Source organism: Nanorana parkeri, unplaced genomic scaffold (assembly GCF_000935625.1).
Source record: "Nanorana parkeri isolate BGI_ZX_2015 unplaced genomic scaffold, ASM93562v1 scaffold444, whole genome shotgun sequence".
Classification (NCBI taxonomy): domain Eukaryota; kingdom Metazoa; phylum Chordata; class Amphibia; order Anura; family Dicroglossidae; genus Nanorana; species Nanorana parkeri.
The window spans coordinates 358958-380641 of NW_017306712.1; the positions used below are offsets into that span (position 1 = coordinate 358958).

Below are 21684 nucleotides of genomic sequence, written 5' to 3' on the forward strand. Positions count from 1 at the left end.
CCAGAATCCCGAACACTGTATAGTGTGGCACAGCTATATCCAATTCTGCATACCAGGCTTTATATTATAAAAAAATAATATAAAGCCAGTTATACAGAATTGGATATAGCTGTGCCACACTATACAGTGTTCTGGAGTCTGGATATGTGCTCATCTATTTTCCCCACTATGGGGATACAAGCTAGCAATTGCATGATCTAAATATTAATTTCATTATTCAATGTCTTTTTTTATATTATACATTTTATAACATTAAAAAAAGACATTGAATAATGAAATGAACTGAATATTTAGATCATCCCATTGCTAACTAAGTCTTGTATCCCCATAGTGGGGAAAATAGATGCTCACATGTCCAGACTCCAGAACAGTGTATTATTGTATAGTGTGGCACAGCTGTATCCAATTCTGCATACCTGGCTTTATATTATAAAGTTCTTATAATATAAAGCCAGGTATGCAGAATTGGATATAGCTGTGCCACACTACACAGTGTTCTGGTCTGGACATGTGCTCATCTATTTTCCCCACTATGGGATACAAGCCTTAGTTAACAATGGCATGATAAATATTCATTTCATGTTCATGTTCTTCATAATATTAAGAAACTGACCTAAAATCATTATTTTGTATTGCTTTAGAAAAAATGTGACCTGTCCCTTTAAGAAAAAGTATCGGTAATTGGTATCAGCATGTACTTGAAAAAAGTATCGGTACTCGTACTCGGTCTTTAAAAAAATGGTATCGGAGCATCTCTAGTGAAAATGGAGATATTTCTTATCACATCCGGTGGGGTCTGCAGTGGTGAAGGGAAATCTCCCCAATGGAACATAGATGACAACACAATAACCTGGCAGGTGTTTTATGTATCATCTTCTCTATCCAAAATTGAAAAGTGTTGGCTTTAGATATACTTTAACAAGTAAAGCTGCAGAATTGCACTCACATCTAAAGTCACTGAAAATTAATGTAAACATAGAAATATATTGATCATACATTATTGGTTTGGAACAACGTTTTGGGGCTGTTTTTTGGAAAATGTTAACTGCACATCTAAAATCAAAATAAAATGTTTGCTTTAGGAAGTATTTTATCAATATAGTTTTGCTGCAGTACGTTTGAGACAGATTGAAACAAAATAAGCTAAATGCAATTTTCAAAAGTGGCCATGCAGTTGACTTAACTTGAAGCATCTATTTCCGATAAATAAAGGTAGAGTTGCATGCTAAACATATGGCAGGCCATGATAAAATTACAGTGACATTTAGCACACAAATGTTTCAACCAATCTGTTTTATTAGTTAATGTGTCCAGGGTCAATTTCACACAAAATGTGTGTCTGAGCAAAATAAAAGTGTGGCTCTATAAGTAAATATTAGATCAAGAGTCATTTTATATCAGGGATATAACACAGCTATGATAGGAGGGCCATAACTGCCATGTTCCCAGAATACCAGTCAACTATATTTTAATCACAGTTGTGCCATGTTGTAGGAGCCAGGGCAATGTCATGAAGATGGACACCTAACTGCAAGCTTGTCTTTGGTCTATTTGAAGTTAATAAATGTAAATAGATAAATAGAATAGAAGGAAAAAGACACATCATTAATATCTTTCTGCTGTTTTGTGTGTAATAAAGCTCTAGTATCAGCCTGTAGCTCAGGTCACAATTAGTAGGCTGCAGAGGAAGATATATGCTTTGTGTGTGGAAGCAGAAGTCTTTATTTATTGGTAGGACATAGCCCCTGCTAATTTAGAGCAGGAGCTAAAAAAGCAGAGCAGAGCAGTGTGGGGGAGGAACGGGACATGTGGGGAGAGACCATGTGCTGGAAACTTCTAGGATGCTTTGGCCGCTGGGGAGCGACAGGGTGCTGTGCTGAAAGCTGCTGGGATGCTTGCGCTGGACAGCTGAGGCTCAGTGGGTGTGTGGCTAGATGTGTGGTTGGGAGCACAGTGGGTGCAGAGTGTCGGCGGGGAGCACAGTTTATGGTGTTGGTGTGGGTATGAGTGACTGAAATTTGGTGTACTGCTGCTATTGCTGGAGAGACACTGGAGCAAAAGCAGTAGCAACAAATTAAAAGATATGTACATGAATGCTAGAAATTGGAGGAGCTTGCTGCTCCAGGAGGACTTTGACTTTGTGGGAATAACAGAAACTTGGCTGAAGAGCTTGCATGATTGGCAGGTGATATGCAAGGGTACAACCTGTTTAGGAGGGAAAGGATTGGTGCGGGGAGGGGTATGTTTGTATGTGAATGGTAGTCTGATTGGAGTCTGAATGGAGCAGAGTGTTTATGGCTAGAACTGCTTACAGGTGTATTTTTTAGACCCCCCAAGGAGACTCAACTTCGTTCACAAATTGAGATGGCTGGGAACCAGGGAAACAGTATTATAATGGGAGACTTCAATTATCCCAACATTGATTGGCCTAATGGAACCACTCACTCACTCAAACAAGGCTTGCCGTTTCCTACATTTATTTCAAGACAATTTCATGGATTAAAAGTCCCAACTAGGATGAATGCTATACCAGATTTAATAATTTCAAATACGTTTCAACAAAGAGCACTGATGATAAGTGGCATTGTTGTAAGACACAATTATTAGCAAGGGCAATGGGCAACAAAAAAAAGAGCTAAACCTGCATGACTGAATCCAACAGTAAAACAACATATGAATGAGAGGAAGGTGACATTTAAAAAAATGATGGAAGGGACAGCGCTTGCATTCCAGAATTACAAGGAATGCAAATAGAGATGTAAAAGTGCAATCAGGGCAGTTAAAATAGAATAGGGAAAAAAAAATATTGCAACAATAATTAAGAAGAACCACAAAAAAATTCTTACAATATACAGTATATAAACAGAAAAAAGGTAGGAAAAGAACAGGTAGGTCCCATAAAAGATGAGCACGGGCAGGTATTAAATTCTTTCTTTTGCTCAGTACATGCTCACAAAAAAAGATGGGTTTAATCGATATGACAAGAATGTGAGTAACTTTGTGCATAAAATATATAGTGGTTGACGCAGGGTTCACACAGACTGGAAAACTTAATGTGAATAAATCCTCAGGACCTGATAACCTGTACTTAAAGAGCTCAGACAAGTTATAGCAAGACCCTTGTTCCTAATTTTCAGGTGCTCCATACTGACCAGAAAGGTACCTTTGATTGGCGTAAAGCAACATAAGTGCTTATATTCAAAAAAAGTTTAGGATGCCTACCTGGGAACTACAAACTGGTCAGTTTAAAATCAATAGTATGCAAATTGTTTGAGGGTATGATAATGGACTGTCTACAAGAATTTGTCTGTGGTAAAGGTAGCATAAGCAACAACCAGCATGGATTTATGAAAGGCCTTTCTTGTCAGACCAACCTACTAACATTCTAGTGGAGGTGAGGAGAAACCTAGATGTGGGGAAGCCAATGGACGTAGTTTTACCTAAGCATTTGATAAGTTACGGCATAAATGCTTAATATATAAGCTGCAATCTATTGGCATTGATGACCTGGTGTGCACATGGATAGAAAATTGGCTACAGGAATATGCTCATAAATGGCTAATTTTCAAATTGGTCTGAGGTAGGGAGGGTCATGCCCCAGGGTTCTGTGTTAAGCCTAAGACTATTTAACATATTTTTAATGATATTGAGGGAGGGTTTTAACAGCCATATTTCTGTGTTTGCTGAGGATACAAAAAATTGCAGTGTAGTAAACTCGAGATTAGACATAACATTGCAGGAGGACCTGGATAAAACAGGGGAGTAGGCAACTATATGGCAGATGAGGTTTAATATTGAAAAAATGTAAAGTAATGCATTTTGGTAATTTAAATAAGTTCCACTAGGGAAGTCAGTGGTGAGAAAGAGATAAATGACTGCGAGCTTAGCATGCAATGCCAGGCTGCAGCAAACAAAGGTAAAAATAGAAGAAGAAAAAAAGAGAATGTATTCTACAGGCAAAGAGATGATTTTGCCACTTTACAAAGCACTGGTTTGGCCTTATCTTGAGTATGTGGTTCGATTTTGATCACCAATACAAAGAAAGAATGTCCATGAAATGGAGAGAGTCCTGAGAAAAGCAAAAAAACTGAAAATGGGGCTGGATAGTGATATCAGTAATAAACTTTTTACTTTAAACTCACTAAAGAAGACAAGAGGCCACTACCTAAAACTGGAGGAAAAAAGGTTTAACCACAAAGGGAATAGGGGATTATTTTCTGTTAGAGCCCTAAAGTTGTGAAACTCCCTTATACAAGCAGTAGTATCAGCATAGAGTATGGAACCATTCAAGAACCGTTTAGATACTTTTCTTTAGAGAACAAAACATAAGGGGGTACTGGTACTCTTAATGACTAGTACACAGACACTCACACACGCGCATGCAGTACAACATACACGCTCATATAGGTGTAACTCAATGGACCTGTGTCTTTATTCAAGTTTAAAAACTATGTAACTATGTAAAAAGCTTTCAAAACAGCAAAGCTCACTTTTTCTGCTAACTGCAGGGCTGTAGCTCTGACTCAGTAGAGGGGTGTGCCAGATTGCTGACCCTGGGGCTAGTAAAACCAATAAAGTAGTAAGACAGAGGTATATCTTTTTCTCCCCCTTCAAATGTAATTTACAGTTATTAGAAACATTGGGGTTAATTTACTAAAGGTATATAAGTTGTTTGCTTTGCAAGGGAAATTGCATTTTACAGGGGAACTTTCCCTAGCTTGGTGAATGTGACGAAATTCACCCAATTGTGTGCAATAGAAAAAAACTGTATTTTGGCTTTCACGTAATTGGATGATGGAAGTCAGCAGAGATTATCCTCTGCCACTACATTAGGGGACATATCCCCTGCAAAGTGTCAATTCTCTTGCAAAGTGAACAGTCCTTTCAACATTATAAATCAACCCCATTGTTTTTATGTTATCTGAAGTGGAGTTACCAGATTACCAGTAATGTCATTGCCATATGTCAAGGTCAACAATGTCTTTAGCATTGCCATGCCATGCCATGCTATGCCATTAGCTTTCTGGTTACCTGCACTTATACTACTCTGTGATTCTATGGGATAATATATAAAAGAGAAGCAATGCTTTTGCCATAAGGTAACTGGAGCAAACTAACATTTTGGTTACTATTTCAGGTTTTATGAAGGCAGATATTGGGGGGAAAGGAGTCGGCAGACACAAAAATCAAAGCTGCTTGGGCATTGTTTAAAACTTTTGGGGCTAACAAGCTCACCCTTCCTCAACCAAACTGTAGCCCTGCATATTAAATTTTTTTCACATTGATTAAAACAAACTATTAATATTATATTGGATATGTAATGATTTACCCTTGAAATTTGATGTGGGAAGGTGCTTGAGGTGGTCAGGAGAGGATTAGGGGGATGGCTGGATAAAGAGGAACAGATTTTCAATCATCCCTAATGTTAATGTTAAGCCCAGTGATTTCAGAGACTATGCATGAAATAAAATGTAGTCAGCCCTGTACCCCGTCTGCACAAATGTCTCCCTGACTTCTGCATTACCCACTGTGATCACAATGTCTATGGAATCAATTGTAGATACCCCTGTATTTCATTACATATGTATTTCATTTCACATGCATTACATTTTTCATACGTATTACCTTGCTCATATGCTGTCTCTGGCAACAATGTCTGCTTGCCATTTTTTGTTTGTTTTGTATTTGAAACTCTTCTAATAAACTCAGATTGACATAAAATGTAGTCAGATAGTACCTTAGCTCCTAGCTCATTGTACTGTAGTTTTAATGAAGTCAGCCTCTCATCCAGATCTTTTGGATTCTCAGTTTGCTGTTTTTGAACTATTTGACGTCCAGTCTTTATTACTGTTTCCACTTCTGATTTAACTTCACTTAAAATTTTGTACAGTTTCTGTAAAAGAGAAGAGCAAATGTTATTTTAAAGCATCTGGCAAGTTACTAGTAACAAAGAATGCTCTACATTGCATGAAACTGCTGAAGGTTGTACACATGTTTCTTACAACACCTGCTTATCTATGAATGATTGTTAAAAGTAGTTTTGCGAGCAAAAATAAAGTGACCTCCATGCTATTCTATAATGTATGCCCATTTTGCTGCTTTCTCAGTACAACCACAGCTGACTGTAGCCATGTAGCACAGGCAGCTTGTTTTAAACCTATTTCAACTGATTATGTGCATTTATTGTACTATATGCAGTAGAAATGTTCAGTTGAAGGGGTTGCTCTTCAACCCAGGTTTCTCTTCTATTCCTCAAAACATTTTAAAAACTACATCACCACTTTGGAGTTGATTCATTGTTAATTGGTGGATAAAATCTTGATGAAAAACTTCCAATATTACTTTAGGTTGAAGTTATCCCATTGCTGAATGTATTGATATAGTGCAATAGAAAATAAGACGCCAGCAAAATGATACACTTTGCATTTTCAGAGTACAGCTTCACCTGTAGTTGTAGCACTGCTCTACCTGCCATTAGCTCCAGGAAGATGAAGTAGTTTTTACTAGGGAAAATAAAAAAGCAATTTACAAAAATTTGTATAAGGCACAATCTATTTTCAGCAATGGGTACAAACTTTGGTAGTGGTTAGATTTGATTCACCAAAAAGCAAAAAATTGCAAGCAAACATTGCAAATATTGCTTCTTTTTTAAAGGCTGATAAAATAAATCAGATTTCTACATCAACATACTTTAAATCTCCTTGCAATTTGAACAGTGCACTCTACTGAGAGTAATTTGAAAGGTATAAGAACAGAATGTAAAAATACATGTTCAAAATAACAGCTTTCTGGCCAGCTTTGACCAGTGGCACTAATCAAATTGAAAGAGGAAAGGTGCAAATTGTGGCAGTTATTTATGCTACATACAGGAATGTGGGGGTACAATATTAACAGAGCAGATTTTTTTGTTTGATGACTTTCAGATAACACCTTAAAAATTACTAAAACTGTTGAGAGGGGTTTTGTATACTAAACAGAATCATATTTACAACATGACACATATTTTAAAGTTTGTCCTTGGTATATGTTCTACATTTAAATATCAATGATAAACATAATGAGAACATACAAATCATGTTAAACAGTTCTATAAAAATCAATTATCTATGGAATATACAAAAAATACAGGATGGAGAATATTACGTTCTGTAAATGTTAAAAAAGTAATTATACTTTGTCAGCTAAACATGTGATTAGTGATGACAATAATGCAAATAGTAGCAGCAATAATAATAACACATCTAAATAATACATCATGTTGAATTACTGTGATATCTGCATTTTTAATGTTGAAGTATAGTATAGTTTATTTAAAGGTTATTTTTCTGAAGGTCACTCATGTAAGATTACATAAAAAATAACATTTACATATTACATTTTACAATGCATTGCAACTAGTATATTTATACTTCAAAGCTATATAACAGTAACGATTTAGCATCAACAAGTAATACAATTTTAATTAAAACTATCTGCACATTTCTACCACTTGGTCTTCAAAACAGAGTGTAAAAAAAGGACATGGTATTTTAAATTCATCTACAGACTAAGTGCTCAGAATCATTTACCCCTGGCTATGCTTATTGGACCCTTTAATGACCTCACAAACAAACAGATTAAATACACATTTGTCGTCTGCTGCATCATTAGGCACAATAATTGAGAAATGTGCTAGTTAAAATCACAAAGTTTCATATTGCAATAGTACATAGACTGCTGCAACTAAGGATTTCAAATAATAACTATACCTATGCAAATAACAAGTGTGCACATATACAATACAAATTAATACCATGGTGAATCAGTGGATTAAGTTAAAAAGGACTTAAAATGCCTTTCAAAACTACAAATGGATAAAACAATCTGTAACAAAAGATGGAGTCTCATCAGGAATAATTTGTATGCTATGAGTAGCATAATCATAGCTACAGACCCTTTACATGTGAAAATACTGGTACTTAGTTATTGGCCCAATCCTGTCACATGGAATAAGTCCTCCATACCTGAAAGTACCTAATATTTTCTTTGCTACTGACATTTGAGGATGCAAAGACTAGCAGAGAATGTGTATAGATGAAGAGTTTGTTATGTAACTTTAAACATAACTCGCTGAAGATGGAATGTAATTATTAGCACCAGTAACAGTACTGATCCCACTACCTATTAATTTATAATAATAATAAAAATATAGTGGACAAAATAAAGTCTTGTTGCCAAATGATTGCAGTGAACTTAGCTTTTAATTTTCATCACAGTAATACCTTAACGTGGCTGCTGACCAAAGAGCAAGAGGTTATATGAAATTGCTACATTATTTACTCATACCTAGGGCAGTCTATTATCTAAATGATCTATTACTCTAAATATTGTTGCTACAGTAACAATTTTGAACAGTATTCATTGTTCATTATTGTATTAAAATGTAACCTACCATACAGTGATCAAGTTGAGTTTGGACAGCATCCTGCTCCACACTATTCATATCCAGAACTGGTAATTCGAAGTACACTTCATCCAAAATTCTTTTAGATTCTATAAGACGCTGCTCAAAATTTGCTGGTTTTTGAAATAATCTAAACTTGGTGGAAACTTCTTGTAACTTTTTCTGGAATATTCCAAAATAGAATATGAAGGATATAAAAACACCATAAAGGGCAAACAAATAGTAAAAACACACGCATTAAACCAGTCACACGTTCCTGTGTTCTATAGAAAAAAAATGATGATCTTAAAATGACATAGTGATAATTTTAGCAAGATATTTGCAAACCAGTCTTACGTTACCATATTTTATTACATAGTGCTATGTCACTTATGACTATGAAGCACATCTTTAAAAGCTCAAGTCAAGTTCAAGTCAATGCTCAAGTGCCATCTTGAAGGGATCATAATCTAGAGGTAACTGAGAAAGCTCAGAAAATCAAATACAGCTCATACCTAAGTGTTTTCCAATACAAATTACGTTCTCAGTCTCTAAATACTGGTTAATTAACTCTTACAGGCCTTCTGATAAATCAACACATTATTATATAGCAATGTGATCCCACAGTTTTTCCATACACCTATCCAGTTAAATGCTATTACCAGAGCTAAAGATGCTGTATGACTGATTCAAGTTTTGCCTATAACATCAGATTCCATGCTTATGAAGCTAGCAAGCTGTAGCAATGGGATTGATTTACTAAAGGCAAATAGGCTGTTCATGTTGTAAGGGAATTCGGACTTGGCAAAGTGAACAGCCTTTTTGCATTTAGCAAATTAACCCCAATGAGTTTGCATATTCTTTCAGTGCTACATTGTATTGCACAACTTAAGACACTTAGTGGTTTCACTTAGTGGTTCTTTTAAGCATATATAACAACTGGCCTTTTCATACAGTATGTTTACTCATGTAAAGCTGCAAGTGCAGTCTCCAGATTTCACATCTTAACTTGAAAATAAAGTAATAATTAGTAAATTGACTGTTAATTGCTCTATTGAAAATCAGGAAGTATCTGTATGTGTGTGTGGAGGCAGGGTAGATTTAAAACAATAAATTTTGAAAAAGCTTAAATCATTATAATGCCATGTAACAGACTTAAAAAGTTGAACTATGTTAAATCATTTTGACCTTTCTGTAGATACAATTATTATACTGCCTCCAACTTTTAATAATAACAAAACCTATTTGCTTACCTGAGCAATTTCAATCTGCAAAATAACTTTTTTAGACATTTCTTTTCCCTGGATTCGTTTTTTCATTTCATCCAAACTAATCTCATGGCTTAATAACTCTGACTGTATTTTCTATTGGAAAAAGAAGAAACATAAGATTAGTGTTAGGTATGTTACATAAAGTATATATTATCTAGATATTATATAACTAAGAAGTAAAACTATTGTAAGTAGGAGGATAACTGGAAAAATATGTTTTGAAGAATTGTATCTAATAAGATTGTCCAAAGCATCCAAAACAATGCAATGCAATGCAAAACAGGTCAAATGCAGCCTTTGAAGTTTATCCACACCACTATATTTAAGTAAATGGAAATCTGTAAAAATTGTGCTTCAAAGGCTTGAAAACAATGTCCATGTACATGGGCCCTTAAATAGCTGAAATAGAAGAGGACTGTCATAAGAAAACAGTAGTAACTCTGTTTTTTTACCAGTGAAGTGTCAGTAACACAGGTCTAAAATTATTTTTAGCCCCATGTGGCTAAAAGTCTCCCTTGAAAGTCTTACAACGCACAGGTGGGTTCACACCTATGTGGCCTAGCCACCATAGGCAACAATTGAAAAACACCCTCCTAATTCTACCTATGTCTTAACCTGATTTGATAAAAGGAACAAGTATAAATCACTATTTTCTATCAAAGAGATACATTATTTGCTGGATATAGGGATATTATTATTAGAATGATGCCATAGCAACATTTGATTTTTCATCTACACATTTACTGCATTATTAAGACTGTATTACCAGTGATACAATTATTCACAATAAAAATACAATCTAGAAAACACTGTAAGGTTGTGTTTAAACCCTAATTAAATAAATCTAAGATGTAAACGGAAAATATGGTTCCCAGGAAACATCAAACATGACACAAAAGAAAACTTCTTACTGAATACATTTACTAGCACATAACATAAAGCTATTCCTTCTAAAATTATAATGTGTGTATATCCTTGCTATCTCAGGTGTGGTGCCTGTTAGTGAATGGAATGTATCTATTCTAAGTTTCTGAATAGTGTTTACACATTATTTAAATCTGATCTAAGTAGCAGTTGAAATCAGAGCTGTTTTGTGACTGTAGATGGCCTGGAGGTATGAAATGTGGTATTATGTATTATGTGTATTATGTTCTAGCCTTTTCAGTTTATGGAGTCTTGTATTCTGAGTCAGTAGCCTCTTCCAAATATAATCACTGCTCGTCAGATGGAAATTAATAAATTTAGTGTGACTTTTAGAATTTGTATTCTCCATATAGTACTAGTCAATCAACCACAATCCCTCTTACAGTACTATCCACTTAATTTGTATGTTATGGATGTATAAGGTGCCAAGACAATGTGCAAAATACACTATCTCACAGCAACGAACCATATTTAAGTTTACTGTAATATTAATTAAAGATGACTTCTGACTGGTTGTTAGAAATTAAACTCCTAATTCTTTGCAGTGCCATATTAAATAAGCGTGTTTGTGACAGTATATGTGTGTGAGCATGTTGTTTATCCAACATGCTAATGTTTATCACAGGGTACCTATAATAATGGTTTGAATCATAGTAACTTTTTCTGAAAATTATCTTTCTGTTTCTAACTTTGATACTTTGAGTTGCTGACCCAGAAAAACAATGTAAATTAAGAGCTTTAACTTGACTCTGAATTCCTGACCTGCATGATTGTCTTGGATAAGGGATTTAGAAGTATTTAACCAGCCAGTCAGTCAGGCAACTAACATTTTCAGAAGGATATTAGATTAAAACCAATAACCATATCATGGTATACACTATAGAGCTTTAACACATTGATTCTGCCCATCGACTCATTGCACTCGACCATTGGAAGTGCTTAGACCAACAAATCTGTTGGTCTAAACTTATTTTTGATTTAGTCCCCTGACGGGTACTGGAATACCACTTTCAATCCCAATGTTTTTTGCAGATCCTGTATCTACCTTCAGCCCCCGTGATCCATGAGATGATTTATCAGTAGACTTTATTAAAGGGCCAGAGCAGCTGATGAAATGCATCATTATGTTGCTGGTTTTTGTTATTTTAGGTGGTTAAAAAACTTACTGCACAAGGTATTTTCCTCTAATTGTTTGAGAACTTGCAGCATAATTATTGCAGAAGGAATGTTCCACCTGCCGACTGAAATTGCACTTAAACCTATAAGCTGTGTGAAATGACAATGAAAGTATTGCTGAGACCGGAATAATTTCTTGTTGGGAATAAAGGGAGATGAAGGGAGCTACAGGGTCCTAAAGGAAGGTGGGGGGTTAAAGTGCTGTGTCCAGGAATGTGCTGAGGATTTACTACATGGGAGACCGATTCATAAACATATTTAGAACCATTTAAATGTTGGTCTAAGCACTTGTTATGAGTGCAATCGCTGATAGACACAATAATAACTAATCTGCAGATAGGAGTAGGAAATAAAAGAAAAGCTTGTGTAATAGACATTTTCAGAAGGAGGTTATCAATGATAACTACCATTTTTTCTCCCAGATCAGGTTCCTATTCATAATCCAAGCTAATGTACATACTTGAGGTAGATAATTGTACTAAATTGTTACATCTATTGCTCTAAAAATGTTGATCATTTATTTTGAAGCTGTGCTACTGATGGAAATGCATGTACTCATTTATAATGGTACACACAAATCTTATCTCATCAGGTATGTAAGATGCTCACTGAGGATAGACACTAAAGATGAGGTTTGGCTTCACGACTACTATTGGTTTTAGCTGAATCCTGTAGGTTGCATTAAAGCTGAACTTCAGCCTTTAATCTTCACTCAATGTGCAGCTTCCTCTTTTGATAAGAATCCAACAACACTCATATCTCTGTACACAATGAGCATCTCACAATATTCAATTGAAGCTGCCAGGGCATAAGATGTTCAGTATTCTCCAGCCAGCCGCTCCCCCCCTCCCCCCAGTATGATTGTCAGAAGCACACCCCTTTCTATTAAAACAGGTCTGTTTGTTAAAGCAGGCCTACCTCAGCCTCTTGTCCCCATTTTGGCTGTCAGAGGCCTATACCTTTCTGAAGTAAATTTGGGCCTAAAACTCCTACCTGTATTCTTTGTCTTCAGTACATTTGGTCATGATATCTCCAATTAAAATTGCCCTGCTACTGGCCAATACATTGCTGTATCCAATGCAGTATCTTATTTTTTGTAGTAAAGCCCCAGCCTGTGCTCTTTGTCTCCAGTAAATTTAGGCCTAGCCATGGTATTTAAAATTGTACTGCTGCTGGCCAGCTTTAGCACAAATGAGGCATCTGTGGTCTTAATTTATGTGGTAAAACAACTGCCTGTTTTACAACAAGATTTGCCCGATAGACTAAAATAGGATTCACCTCTAAGTTGGGGTTCGTTGAACTTTGAACAAGATTCATGGAACCCTTGGCAAATCAGAGACAGATTTAATCATCATTAATTGACAATAAATCCAAGACCTTCAGGGTTACAGGTTTATTTATGTTGTGATATGCACAGTTTACCACTGAACTTCTACAACAAAAAAAGGGTTACTTTCGTATTTCAAACTTTTGGCAAGTAAAGACTAAAAAAATGGAAGCAACAAAACACATGAATTAACCTTGTACCTAGAAAAATCAAGTTTTCAGTATTAAAAATAGAATGTCAAAATGGATGAATCATGCCTGAAGTGATACAGTAAAATTTGTGCAATAATATATTCAATACCTTGGCTGAATTTTACATTTACTATAAATATTCAGTTGACAGTTTAGGTGATTGCAGGTAACATAAGACTGATTTATTAAATCTAAATAACACTGACAATTCGTGCATTTGTGTTAACACAAAAATGTTAGTAAAAAGGAAAAATAACTTTTTTTTATATTTTAGGATATCTTAACCAAGAGGCAGAAACACAGGTTAGGTGCTTGCAAACAAATAGATAATATTCTTGTCTTTGTATAAGATAAATCCAAATGTAATGTCTCTTTTTTGGCCACACAAATATATTAAATTTATTTTAAAAAAAAATCCACAGCAAACACTTTGTCATGATAGAATCAGCAAATTCCCTTGCTCCAGTTTTTTATAAGAAAGTCGCCATGACCAAGATGTTCTGGTATAAAGGATCAGTCTATAAGAAAGAGCCATTTCAGTTATAGCTGGAATAGGAATCTTTTAGCAATTCCATTGTTTTTTTCCCACTATAAAGCATCATACCTTCTGCCATAGCACGGTAGTTGGGTCCTACTACTGCTATTTCAGTAATCAAAAATGCATGAAAAATCCAATAGGCAGAGAAATAGGGTTCTGTACTGGGCCCCATGCTGTTTAACCTTTTCATTAACGATATTGGGGAGGGGGAAAATAGCAATGTTTCAGTGTTTGCTGATGATACCAAAATCGGGAGGGTAATAGACACTGAATCAGACACTATAACATTACATTACAGGAGCACCTGGATAAAATAGGGGAGTGGGCAACTACATGGCAGATGAGGTTTAATGTAGATTAATGTAAAGTTGTGCACTATGGGGTTAAAAATAAGAAAGTGAATTACACACTAATGGGAGCTCCACTGGGGAAGTCCGAAAAGGAAACAGATTTGGGGGTCATTGTAGACCACAGGCTGAATAATAGCTTGTAGTGTCAGGCTGCGGTAAGCAAAGCAAGTAGAGTCCTGTTCTGTATTAAGAGGGGAATGTTTTGCAGGGACAAGTCCATAATTGTGCCACTTTATAGATCGCTGGTTCGGCCTCATCTGGAGTATGCGGTCCAGTTTTTGGCACCAGTGAACAGAAAGGATATCCTTGAACTGGAAAGAGTCCAGAGGAGGGCGACCAAACTCATAAAGGGGATGGAGGACCTGAGCTATGAGAACAGGCTACTGAATTTAAATATGTTCTCATTGGAAGTAAGGAGATTAAGGGGGGACATGATTTTCATGTACAAAATGTCTACCGGGGATAGTAACATTAGCAGCAAACTCTTTACAATTAAAGGAGAACTATGGGGTTAAGGCTTTTCCCCATAGTTCTCCTTAGGGTAACGGGAGGACACAAACTAGCGTCCTCCCATCACCCTAGGATCAGTATACCGCGAGCTGCTGCTCGCGGTATACTGAGACGCCGCAGCTGAAGCGGATCCCGACAATTGTGCCGGGATCCGCCCAGCTGCGTCACTGACAGCTGGCTCTGCCTATCTAGAGGCAGAGCCAGCTGTACACGCCCCCTCCCCTTCTGTTCCGCCAGCCAGCACTGGCAGATTGGACCGGGAAGGGGGGAATCCAGACCCTCCCCTGTCACGGCAGAGAGCCGTGACAGGATCGAGAGGTGAGCGAACACCGGTATGTGTTCGCTCACCTCCCTATATACTGAGCTGACCTGTGACAGTCTCATTGTCACAGGTCGGCTAGAACTATGAGGTGAGTGAAAAACACTCACCTCATAGTTCTCCTTTAACTCCATGACAAGGACGAGAGGCCACCACCTAAATTTAGTGGAGAAAAAATTTCATCACAAGGGGCGAAGGGGTTTCTTTTCAGTTAGATCAATCAGGGTCTGGAACTCGCTGCCACATGCTGTGATTTCAGCTGAGAGTGTGGAATCGTTCAAGAGGCTATTGGACGATTTCCTCAGAGACCATAATATACAGAGGTACAAGAACTCTTAAGAATGAGAACACACAGTGACCTATACATACACACACATCAGTAGGACCATAAACACATATACAATAGCTTGAACTTGATGGACATGTATCTTTATTCAACCTCAAATACTATGTAACTATGTAACTATGAAGTTGCCTTAAAAAAACACCATGAGGTGGGTTGGCAATAAGACAATAAGACCAGGATCTTGATGACTGAGTGAATATGAGGTACTTCTATCCATAGGGTCATTCAACATCTTGACAAAGAATTTAATGTGTGCCATTTAAAATCTTATATTTGCTCTAGTTTTCATTACTTGCCCCACAAAGTTTAAAGAGAACCTGTTGTGATAGTATTTTACTGCAACAGCCAAGACATCCTTCATTGGGAGGGAGGGGATTTTAATATTTTTTTTAGCAAGAAGATTTTGATTGAAAGGTTTTTCAATTACAAACGTAACAACATGGCAACAGCCAAACATGGCAGTAGGTAAGTATTTGACTAAAGCATGACAATGGAATTTTACAGAGTAAAATGAAAACAATATAGCTTCATGACATGCATAAGCAAACAAAACATAACAATGAGGAAACAATTAGGCAATAGCTGTAGATAATATTTGTAGTGAAGAACTATCACCACCTAGGATTGCCTGGAAGATAAATAACCAACAAAAGAACGTTATCTGATAGAGTGGATCAAACAAGAGTATGTGGGACTAGAATGACAGGGTGGTGGGGAAAGGGCATACGCAAGGATGGAGAGACAATGAGGAGGAAAGTAGTATGCTATGGGCAAATTCTGGGTATCACTCTGGAGGGTCAGTAGCTTTATAAACTATTTATAAAAGGAGCCTGTGGCCATAGCTTGTAGATACCATTTGGAATGTTGGAAAAGTGACATGGTGTCTTTCAATTGGTCATTGGTAAGTTCAGATGTTAGAAAGTTAGTCCAAGTACTGAACAATTTGCCAGTGCGATCCATGTTATGCCTGGTATCCTGTTTATGAATTAACATAAGTTGAGGAAGTGTAGTTTTCACGTCAGCCAACGTGGGGGGATGAGGGCAAAGTCAGTTACATAATACATTTTTTTTAGCCGCTAGGAGGCAATAATGTTCCCATTGGGTCACAGGTAGTTTAGCCACGTGGAGAGTTGGATGGAGAGTGGAATAAGCATAAAGCTGGGGAGAATTCTCTAGAGGTACTCGATAAAGAAGTCATATAATTAAATGTACATTGCCAATAGGATTGGATATACAGTATATGCAGTGCCAGAGAAGGTGTGCTAAATTAGGACGTGTAGTGTGGCATTTTCGACAATCCGTAATCCAGGTGTTGGTGGTGGATGTAGGGGCAAAGTTCAACACATAGTAAGCTCTGTGTATAATCTTAAATTGAAGTTCACGCCATGTTTTGCTTGGCATGCATTTAAGCATATGTACTGGGGGGCATGGCCTGAGAAATGTATTAGATCAATTCTTTGAATTGCATGGTGACCTGACTGGGACATCACAGCACACAAGAAAAATATTCAGCTGGATTTTATGACATATGCTGTTTTCCTGCTACAGATTGTGAGTACCTATCTATACATAAATTGTATCTTTAATAAACATAGTTCACAACGACGCTCTGTCCTGTTTGCCATTCTAGGTTGGGTCTTAAATACCATGAGGAAAAATCAGAAGGGTTGATCAGAGTGTTTCTTCTTCTGTCAAATAGGTAACATTTTGTTTGAGAGTTTGTAACACAATATCAGTAAAAACATAATTGTTAAGGCGTTCAAAATAAACAGTATCTGAAATGATACATAGTCAACAAAGAGACAGAAACTTGCACATTCTCTGTATTTTGATTCTGGTTGCTCCTGGGCAATACTGAAGGTTATTATTTTGAGTGCTTTGATACATAATTTTTATTGCTCAATAAATAATGCTTTAACTGGAACTTACAACAAAAAGTGACAGCATATCATTTCCTAATCGAGCCGGCAAAGATGCCAATCACTGAAATTCCTCCACTTATGGTATAATTCAGAGTCAGTGAGATAAGACAGCAAGGCCACTTGCAATTCAAGAGGGGTAGTCCCTAAAGTACAGCTGTGACAGTTTACCAATCCAGACATGGAAAAAGCAAAACAAACATGATGACTTGAGGATGGGATATGGGGAAGGGGGGAGGAGTCCGGTGATGTCGGTGTCCGTGACGTCACCGGATCGTCGACGGGACTCCTGGAAGCCGGCGGAGATGAGTGTTTTCATTAGCGATCAAAATAATTTTAATTGATCAAAAATTTAATAATTAATCGAGAAATAATCTTTAATTTCCACAGCCCTAATTCTTACCTATATTTTTAGTAAAACATAAAAGTCGGGGTCACGTCAGGTAAATAGACACCAAATATGTCAAGCCTTAATATTACGTGCGCCCGCAAAATCGCAAAAAACGCCCATAGGCGATGATAAAAACGTTTTTACTGCTCATCAGTTTAGTGTTATCAGTGATTAATGGCCTTAAAATTACTGCGCTCACTCCGACGTTTGTGGCGATATAACAACATGTGCGGCACAATAGGCGCAATCGTCGCTTCCGCACGTAGGTGCACCCGACTCATATCTGCGCGTTTATGTGGGAGGCCGGAACTTAAAAAAAGTTTTCTTTTTTAATTTTTTTATGTTTCTTTATTTTTTTTAATGATTATTTAAAAGAGAACTATGAGGTGAGTGATTTTCACTCATCCTCGTAGTTCTTGCCGACCTGTGACAGGGGAGGGACTGGATTCCCCCCTCCCCTGTCTGATACTCCAGCGCTGACTGGTGGTTTGTGTCTTCCCATTACCCTTAGGAGAACTATGGAGAAAAGCCCTAACCCTATAGTTCTTCTTTAATTTTTGTATTACTTTTTTTTTTTACACACAACTTTATTGCTATTACATGGGGGGCTAAGAAGCCCCCTATGTGATAGCCAATTTACATGACAGGTCCTCTTTATGGAGACATCAGGGGTCTCCAAGACCCCTAATGTCACCTAGGGACCCCCAGAGAAGCTGATGAAGCAGAGATCTGCTTCATCAGCTTCTGTAGCTGGGAGAGTGACACTGAATGCAGGAAGTGATGTAATATACATCACTTCCTGCATTCGGGGACTGGGAGGAGATCAAAGGGAGTTTGTATACTGTACTCCCTTTGATCTCCTGTCACAGAGCCATGCCGGTCCCGGCCGCATCAGGCACAGCTGATCTCAGGACCGGCAACGACAGTGACAGCTGCTTATAAAAGCGATCGGGCGTCTCTAGAGACGCCCAATCGCTTGAATGTAAAGCTCCCGGCTGGCCGTGTAATTAGGGAGCTTCACACCCTTCCCTTGCAAAATAAACAGCCTATTTGCACAGTCTGTGTGTCTATAGTTCATTTCACAAAATGGCAGATATCTGCTACTCAAGAGTTCATGGCAGAAGAGTGAAGAGGCATGCACAAATGAAGCATAACCCCTCGCTCTTCCTCCAGAGGCACAAGCATTTGCTCTGTAGAAACATTTTGCACCAGTCTTTATTCACTAATATTTTTTCGCAGCTGGATCATGCAAGACTCGTAGGTAGCTTTAGCTAGGAAGCGTCCTTCATGCAGACTATACTATTATAATTACTGATATATAAATAAACACTGCAACATTTAGCAGAGTACAAATCTTCCAATCATATCTTCTTTTTATATCCACATACTTGCCTTTGCTTGTGAAATGGTTATTGCTAACATATTGTCTGTGAAAGCAGTACAGTCATATGACCACATGATGGTGCAAGAAGCCCACTAAATTCAATCTGTACTGCCAGAAAAGCTAACAGGGCTCATAGCTTGTAAAATGTAACTACAGTATATCAGCATAAAAGAAATAAGTGTACCTTTGTATAAAAATTAAATACTGCGCAATTAATGTTATTGTTAAACTGCACACCCCTACATATTCATGAAAGTCAAACACCTTAGCACATAACATAATACAATTTCTTTGAAAATATGCCACCTAAATGTGATATCTAAGAGTATCTTATTTGCAGATAATGCAATAATGATTTTTTTTGCTTTATTTCTCAGTGAATTTACATGTGTAATTCAGACTTTAACTTGGCTGTGAGCATTTTAATTCAGTGATAACAGAAAAGTGTGACCCTGCTACCAATGTATGCATTCATGCACATATCTGAGATAAGGGAGTGATTTATAAAAGGCTAAAAGTTTTATTGCAGCTTGGCTAACTGAATTCACATCAAATACCTAATCAGCATGGAGGAAACGTCTTTTTATTCTAAACAGTGTATTAAATATAAAGTCAAATGAAAAAATGAAAAAAAATTGACAATGAACAATATAGAAATGGCAAAACATAACTGTATGTACACAGGGTCATACAGCATGTGCAGGGTAGAGTGTAATCAAAAAGCACAGTCTCACATTGGGACAAAAGAAAAAAAATGCCGTTACAGTGCCTGCAAGTGGCAGCAAATGAAATAGACCCTTACAATTATTATCTTTTAATCTGAATTAGTGTGCTGAATATTATAACTTCCAATGGATTTGGTATGTGAAAAAGTTGCAATTTGCCTGTTACATAAAATGTTGCAAGGAAAAGGGATAATATAACACACTTGTGCCCAGGAGACCGATATCTGTATATAAACCTTTGGAAAATAAACAAATATAGACATACCCAATACATTTTAAAATATTGCCATGCTGAGAGAACATATGGGTTGCCACTGGGGACCTCTCCTTCTAAAATTACTAATTCTCTGGCTTTGCATTTTAATCTGATTTTAATCTGTCTATCTAATCTGTATGCTTGTCTAAGGCCAGTTCTAGGAAATTATCAAACTAGAGACAGTCAGGCAACTAGTATTTTTAAAAGGTTAGCAATGTCAGCTTCAGTATTTTGCAAATTTGTTGGAAGTCCAGACTTTTTATAGATTTTGGGTTGAGTTGGTCATAGAGTTAGAACCTCTTTAATGCTTTTGTTGTGGATTGTGTACTCTCCAAGTAAATTTCCTCTTACCTCCTGTCCTTCTGTTAACTGTTCCTGGGACAGGCAATGAGGGAAATCTAACCAATGAGGACCCAGGTAACACTAAATACTATGCAGAGAATCTAAGCCTTTCCTAGACTCATTATATTACAATGTATATATTAACCATTGCTACCTGTGCTAGTGACGGCTATATGCAGGCCAGGAATTGAGTGGAAATTTCCCCAAGGAGACAACAAAAACCTGATGGAGATTCTAAATGTCTCTTTTGATATCCAAAACAAAAATAGTTTTGGCAAGAACATCACTTCAATGTCACTGGAATGCCAGGCAGTATTGCCAATGCATTATGCTTTTGCCAAAGATCCAGGACTTGATTAGAGTTGTCTAATTTATACTCCCTCTAGGTTTTCATTGTACCACATGTGAGTAAAGAATGATTTTCTTGTATAATACCAGTCATTTTGTTGACATCTCTTCATTTGTAAATATCACATCAGAGGATACGCTGATAAACCTGTTTTATTTATCTTTTATTGGTATTTAAATAGTGCCGGCAATTTACGCAGCGCTTTACATAGTGCACATTCATGTCAGTCTCTTCCCTCAAGGAACTTACAATCTAAGGTCAGTCACGTTGACCACATAGGTTTGTTTACAAAACAAACCTGCTGACTGTCACTTTGCCTTGCACAGAGCGATGCATATTGACAGATGCATCCAGAAGGCTGCAGCTCTTGCACAGAAAAATGTAGTCAATAGTATAAATATATATCTATATAGCTATATATAGATATATATAGATATATATAGCTATATAGATATATATATAGCTATATAGATATATATAGCTATATATCTATATAGCTATATATATCTATATAGCTATATATATCTCTATATATATAGCTATATAGCTATATATAGATATATATAATAACATCAACATAATATTATTAACATCATATTAACATCAATATAAAATAATAATACACAACAAAGACATGTACACTCAAACTGCAGATCTGTCAAATCAATAGATTGATTGATTATTACTTTTGTTAAGAATCAACCAAGTTGAGCCCATAAAAAGAACCAGAATACCCCAACAACTAAAAGAAAGAGGGCAGAAAAGAAAGGAGAATAAACAAAGACAAATAGACAAGAAAAGGTGGGAGAATCAGGCAAGGATGGGAGGGGATGATGGGGGAGGAAGGGAGAGGGACTAATCCCGGGTGACCTTCAGCCAACCAAACAGACAGAAAACCACACCTGGAGAACAGAAGTCAAAAAGCCACATCTTACCGAGCAGTA

General features: G+C 36.8%; 1 protein-coding gene across 1 annotated transcript in view; it reads right to left on the reverse strand.

Moving 5' to 3' along the window:
- LOC108790078 (dystrophin-like) overlaps positions 1 to 21684 on the reverse strand; it is a 703081-nt gene that overhangs the window by 346734 nt on the left and 334663 nt on the right. Inside the window, exons 26-28 of the mRNA XM_018560268.1 lie at positions 9676 to 9786; positions 8432 to 8605; positions 5738 to 5893 (exon numbers count right to left, since the gene is read on the reverse strand). Of these exons, the coding sequence (XP_018415770.1) occupies positions 5738 to 5893; positions 8432 to 8605; positions 9676 to 9786 (441 nt within the window). The remainder of the gene's footprint in view (positions 1 to 5737; positions 5894 to 8431; positions 8606 to 9675; positions 9787 to 21684) is intronic.